The 6,849-nt window shown below is 35.8% G+C and overlaps 1 protein-coding gene across 1 annotated transcript; it reads right to left on the bottom strand.

Moving 5' to 3' along the window:
* Nucleotides 1-559: 559 nt before the first annotated feature.
* On the bottom strand, nucleotides 560-6,779 carry LOC143284686 (ADP-ribosylation factor-like protein 6). Its single transcript, XM_076591616.1, has one exon. It carries the CDS (start codon nucleotides 6,439-6,441, stop codon nucleotides 5,866-5,868), a length of 576 nt encoding a protein of 191 aa, XP_076447731.1. The 5' UTR covers nucleotides 6,442-6,779; the 3' UTR covers nucleotides 560-5,865.
* Nucleotides 6,780-6,849: the final 70 nt, after the last annotated feature.

Here is a 6,849-nt window from a genome sequence, read left to right as displayed (position 1 = left end):
GTTGGCCGATTAGAAGGTAGGTTGGTTTTGAAGGCAACATGACCTTGTGTTTCTTGTTCACTGTGTGTGTTTTATGTGTTGTACTTAAATCATGTTTTGTAACTATGCATGCTAAAGTGTGAGTGTATATGTTCTGTATATGTGTGCATTTGTGTGTGTAGACAAATACTGAAAATAAAATCAGTAATAAGGTATCTCATGAAACAACAAAAATTATAGAATGTTGCTGTTAGATTCTGTCAATAGCAGTTTTGCTTCCTCTGTCCCCACCCCACTCACTTCTTCACCCTATAAAGTGGAGGGCAATTTTCATTTTCTCAGCTGCACACCCCTTTCCTGTCTGTTACCTGCACGCATGCAGAGAGATATCAGAGAAGTGGATGGGATGGGGATGGAGAGAGAGATGTTCAATTTGTATGCTGTGTAAATTAGTATTGGTTTTTAAACCTAGTTTGCATATCTACTCATACTTTTTTTTCCCTAAACAAAAAAAGTTTGCTTAATTACAAACACACTTCAACTTGTGTGACATGTCCTAATCAATTAAACACGGCACAGATCCAAGTCCACACACCTTTAATACCAGTTTCATCCAGGTTTGACACATCATTTCATCAGGTTAAAGGTGTTGGTCAATGAATGGGGGGAAAACACTAATCTGAAAACAATGTTGTGTTTTAGAGGGAAAAAAAACTCTGTTTAACCTGAACCCACAAAACAAAAGTTAAATAAGAAAAAGTTTTTAAAATATAAATCACTCAAACAAGTCAAAGGAAAACTCAAAGTCATGTAATAACTGAAGAAAAATCAACCCTGGGGAATCCAAAATGTAACATTTTAAAATGTTTTCAAAATGAAATACAAATGTAAATATAAATACAGCAATGCCGACATGACTTCCATCCACACACACAAGCATGCATGCGCTTGTGTGCATTTGTGTACATACACACACAACACACTAAGTCAAAGGCATGTAAAATTGACATTGATTTATATCCCTACAAATACCATCAGTAAACAAAAGAAACAGAACTGGTAATCACAAGGAAATAAATCATGTCTGAACATCCAACTGTTCTTTCTTGTTCCTCGATTAAAATAAATGAGATAATTTTACAAACAGTGAGAAAATGCTATGTCAGATAATTTCAGCAGAAAAGGCTTGGTAATAATTTTGGTGCTTGGCAGTTTGAAGACTACAGTTCCTTCAGTATTATTCTTTGCCATTCCCTTCTACATTGTGTGTTACGTTTACTGTAAGTAAGTTAATGAGACACAAGCGCATGCATGCTTGTGTGCTTAAACTTGTGCAAGTGAAAATCGCGTGTTCCAATTCTATGCAAATTATGATGATATGGATACTTATATATAATTATGGTATTAATCCCCAGTCAGAGACCAAGCTCTATGCGATTTATAAACAAGGAGTCATTTGCACAACAGGCTGCCTACCTGGACAGCGCCAACTGAGAACTGCCTTTGGGTGCTCATCACTCATTTCAGTCATGCACACATACTCACACAGACATGTATGTAACTTTTTATGTGTATGACCATTTGTTTATTACCCCACAATGAAGGCAGCCATTCTCCATTTTCAGGGGTGAGCATGCAGGGTAGGTTCTTGTTTCCATTAACCCACCAAACACTAACACTGATGACAGGACCATAAGTTAATGTATGCATTTGATCTTCTGCATGTGTTTACCCATTAAGGGGGTTCAGGCACGAACAAGTTTGCCCATATGTGTTGACCTGGGAGATTGGAAAAATCTCTACCTTTAACCCACCAGGTGCGCTGGGGACAGAATTCAGGAAATTTGGTTGAGAATCCAGTTATCAAATCCAACATTCTGAAGAAAAAATAATTACTAAAAGGTAACTGAAATAAGTCAATAAACAGCCACATTCCTGGTGACAAGTTGGCTATCAAGAGCTCTAATGTAGTGACCACTGCTGACAGAATTCCATTCCCTCTCTGAAATAACAAAGAGAGAGGGGGTTGGGGGGGGACAAATGCATGAGAATCAATGACATAAAGCCAACATGTGATGTACACATGAACCAGGTTCTGTGTCAAGCAACCTGATGTGGGTACACATGAAAATTTCAAAAAATAATATTAATTACGACACTGTAAAGTACAAAAAGTTTGGCAGGCATTTCCAGTTTAATTTTCAATAAACAAAAATCTGGATGTACATCAGCTGGTATGATGCTCTCAATTCACAGAACAAAACTGGATATATTGTCAAACAGTATTTGGGCATTTGCATCTTCAAAAGAAGACCGATAATGGGAACTTAAATTAATTAATTACAAGTCAGTGAACAATCAAAGACTGGACATACCTTCTGATCTGACAATATCTGACAGAGGTAGTGAGAAGTATGAGTGTTACAATCACTGAAAAACCATGTCATATTAAGTCCTGAACAGAAAAAAATTATGCATAGGGCATGGCTTTGACAAAGTGTATAAAACACAAATTGATAAAGTCACCAAAAAAAAAGGAATGTTATTCATAACATGGATATGTAATGCTCATAAAGATCCAAGAAAACTGGACGGAATGTTCTGCATGATGCAGATAAACATAGTGATGCATCAAAATTATACACTTTTCATTTCACTCTGTTTTCATAAATGGGTAAAACAAAAACAAACAAAAAAGAATTGAAAGCAACCATATCCAGGAGAATATTGTATTCCCAATAAAAGAGAAACTCCATGAAAGCTCAGTCTTCATTGATGACAGTCACATACAATAGACAATACAACAAACCCAAATTCACTTGATCACTCCTGCCCTCCCTTAAAAGTTTTATTTAATAAATCTATGGTGAAAACATAATTCAGTTTAATAGCAAAAGGAAAAACAATCCCAAATCATTTCCTTTTCTTTCCTATCTATGCACACAAAAAACACCTTTTTATGTTGAAAAACTACTGTTAAAATCTTCATAACTTTTTAGCCACACTCCAAGCACAAATCAGAAATTTAATGAGAAAATAATAAATTAAAGCATGCCTGTTTTCGTGTGAACAATAAAAAAAAGTTTTTACATGAGAATGATGCATCTGCCAATTTGAACTGTGACAACCCTTCAAAATGATTAAAAAATTTATTATTTTAAAGAAAATAAAAAACAGATAAGTACAGGTATACTGTGCTCCAATAATGTGTAACAAGGATTCATATCAACGAAGTGTTTGGACATGAAGCAATCAAACAAACAAACAAAATACCAAACCTTATTTTTATTTTATTGTGTTGCTTTTTCTGTGTGTGAAGTTTGAACTGGTCTCTCCAAGGAGAGTTTGTGACCAATGTCCATTAAAATTTTTTGGTGGAGTTTTCTTCTGGCCTGTCAGTGTGTTTGTGCATTAAAATAATTACTGCTTTTGTTACAATCCATTGCTCCATTTCTTCTTCTTCTTCGTTGGTGAGCTGCAACTCTCACTTCACTCGTATGTACACGTGTGGGCATTTACGTGTACAACCGTTTTTTACACAACCATGAAGGCAGCCATACTCTGCTTTCAGGGGTGTGCATGCTGGGTATATCTTGTTTCCATAGCCCACCGAACGCTGACATGGATTACAGGATCTTTAATATGTGTATTTGATCTTGTGCTTGTGTATACACATGATGGGGCAGGCACAAGCACACTGAGAGATCGGAAAAATCTCCACCCTCTACCCACCAGATGCCTTACTGAGATTCGAACTCAGGACCCACAGATTGAAAGTCCAACGCCTTAACCACTCGGCTATTGTGCCCATCACTCCATTTCATAATGCAATTAAATATAATATATACACTGTTGCTGGTACAAAGCCAAAAGGAGAAAAAAAATCTCCGTACATTCACTGGAGCCAACATCACAAACATATAGTATGTGTCCCTATTACAGCAGTGTAAAATGGAGAAGACATTTCATTATTAAAATTATCATTTTTGGAGGGCAATTTCATAGCACTAATTTGAAGTAATTTTTCAACTTGTACTTTCTTTTCCATTGAAATGAAACAATTTAGAGGAGAAAAATTGAAATCAAAATTGGAACTTTTTGAGGGAGAAGGAAAAAGCACTTACTGGCATTATTTCATCATACTCTCATAAAGAAAAATCTATAAAGTTGAGAAAGGAACACAAGAAAGTAAGAAAGAAAAAGCAAAACAAAAGAGGAAAAAAGTAAATTTACAAACACACCACATAGCAGAAACAACACACACACAGCAAGAGCGAGAAAAGGAGAGAGAGGGGTGACTTTGCTGATCACTTTCAGTAAAACAAAAAAAGATCCACAATGTCTGCACTCCCATCAGAAAAAAATAAAAATAAAAAAAATCACACACACTCACACATACAATACCACCACAATTTCATGGTCAAATGATACTACATTTACAATCTCTCTTCCCATCAAGTGACTGCCTGGTCAAATGTGAACTGATTAAAGCATCTTAGAAGTTACATAATGTGTTTAATTGGCCGAAAAGATGTCTAAATGCCCTTGGGGAAAAAGGCAGGCCAATCAAAGCATTTATAGACAGTGGCATTGTGAACACACAAACTGACCAATTAAAAAAAAGAAAAAAAAAGGACCATTGTGACAATAAATAAACAATCTAGTGCACAATAAAAGAAATAAATTCGCTCACAAACACAATAAATCATTTCTGAAATGATAAAAATTATGCTTGTGTGTACTGTCAATGTATCAATCATTCAATGTTTACAAAATACTGCTTACATTACTCTTTCAAAACAAATACATCAGTTTGGAGTTTAGTGATGAAACTCTGCACTCCAGAAATGTTAAAACATGCTTAACCTGTGTTGTTAGGCATGTGTAAAAAGAGATTAAGAAAAAAACATCTAACTATGACACTACTCAAAAACAAGAATACAATATGCAGCTGTAATTCAAAACATAATTACATTTATGAACACATGTAGATGTGCATGTAGATGTGTATGTATGCTACATGATGTTCAGAACCAATCAACCAAAGGTCATCAGTTTGCTTACTACTTTTTTTTCCTTTCCTTCAAGGCTCTGAGGGTAAATACACAAATGAATTTAGATGAATGGATGTTCCTTGTTATTCATGTACAGGATAATTTGCTCTTTTTGTATTTTTCTTTTCTATTCTGTCTTTATTCTTTTTTGCTTTGTGTGCCTTTTTCCTCTCTTCATTTAGTCTTGTTCATCTGTTTGTTTTCTGTTGTTGATTTTTTGTTGTTTTATTGTTAAAAGATATTAATTAAAAAAATATCTGAGCTTATGAAAATATTGACTGAAGAAGTATATACTTAAATTTCATTCAATTTGGTTTCTTATAAAGATTCTTATGAAATGTCCTTCATAAACATGCATGCACATGCACATGTTTACACACACACACACACACACACACAATTTTCCTAGAAACAACATTCCTCTGGCGTCATTAAGGAAAAAAACCCAGATGATATAACAGAAAATATGTTTCTATAAATTCTAACAGAATAAACAAAAGAGGAAAGAATTGTGACAGGTTTATTTGAAAAACTAAACACTTAAACATAACAAAACTACTGAAAAATACACATTTGAATGCATTTTCAATACTGTATTTCAGTCGTCTTCTTTTTTTCATCCAATGAAAACAAGGAATTCTGGGAGGGGAGAACAAAAAATACAACAATCAGAAAACTTTTCAAAGGCAATTCACACCTTATTTCTTTTCTCCATGCAATTCACCACCTTATTTCTTTTCTCCATAAGATTCATAAGTCCATCTGTATCATATCCCAAGTAGGTGTCCTCACTTGAGAGATACAAATGTATTCTGGAAGTCCTTTAGGCCACTCATTTTTTCTTGCTGCTTTCTATTAGATCCTTGATTTGGTCAGTCAACCAGTCAACTCCCTCACTCAGGCCTTCTCCTGTGATGGCATTGCTGGCACAGATGTGCCAAGGTTTGTCTGGAATCTTGTCTAAGCCCATCAAGTTGGAGCATTTCACACTTGATACTGCTTCTCGCAAGTCCATCTTGTTGGCATAGAACAATACTGGGACACGCCTATTCTTCAGATCAGGATGCTGCAGCAGAAGGTCCAGTTCATCTTTTGCCACCACCATGCGAAGTTTGTCACTACTGTCAATGACGAAAATTATTCCATGACATTCCCTGTAGTAGTGTTCCCACAGGTTACGATAGCGACCTTGTCCAGACATATCAAATGCAGTGAATGCAAGAGATTTGGATGTGAATCGTTCAACATTGAAGCCGACAGTGGGTACAATGTCATGGTTCTTGGTTTCATTTGGCTTGAAATGATTGATGATGGTAGTTTTTCCTGAATTGTCCAACCCAACAACCAGGACACTGACTTCTTTCTTTTTCATTCCAAGCCAAGTGGCTAGAGTGTCGAAAAAACCCATGGTACTGCGTACTGATAAAATCTAAATCCAGTATTTCAGCGTGGAGTATGATGGAATACACCAACCTGACTTAAGAAGTTATGGAATGCCGGCTAGTTCTGCTCCACTTCTTGTGGGTTGCGGCCAGTCAAACGTTCCCCACTGTTATATAATATGCACACACGGGTATTAAACAAACCCGCCGTTATGAGTCGGTATCAACTACTGATGTAAAAGGTAGAAAAAAAACTTCTTGATGCATATTATTACAATAAAATTAATGACAAGTTGATCACAAACGTGAACTTCCTGGCGTCTATATCAACCAGCTCTTCATGTTTTCATTCGTGACGGAGGGAATTTCCCCACAATGCAACTGCCAACGTAGCTGACATGCGCAAACGGATGTCGCGAAAATTTCATATGGGA

Source organism: Babylonia areolata, chromosome 8 (assembly GCF_041734735.1).
Source record: "Babylonia areolata isolate BAREFJ2019XMU chromosome 8, ASM4173473v1, whole genome shotgun sequence".
Lineage (NCBI taxonomy): Eukaryota > Metazoa > Mollusca > Gastropoda > Neogastropoda > Buccinidae > Babylonia > Babylonia areolata.
The sequence above is the reverse complement of the archived record's forward strand: the minus strand, read 5'-3'. Positions and strand labels throughout refer to the sequence as shown.

What these genes read in the sequence shown, in the direction of transcription:
- LOC143284686 (XM_076591616.1), bottom strand. Translation starts at nt 6,441, where the DNA reads ATGGGTTTTTTCGACACTCTAGCCACTTGGCTTGGAATGAAAAAGAAA.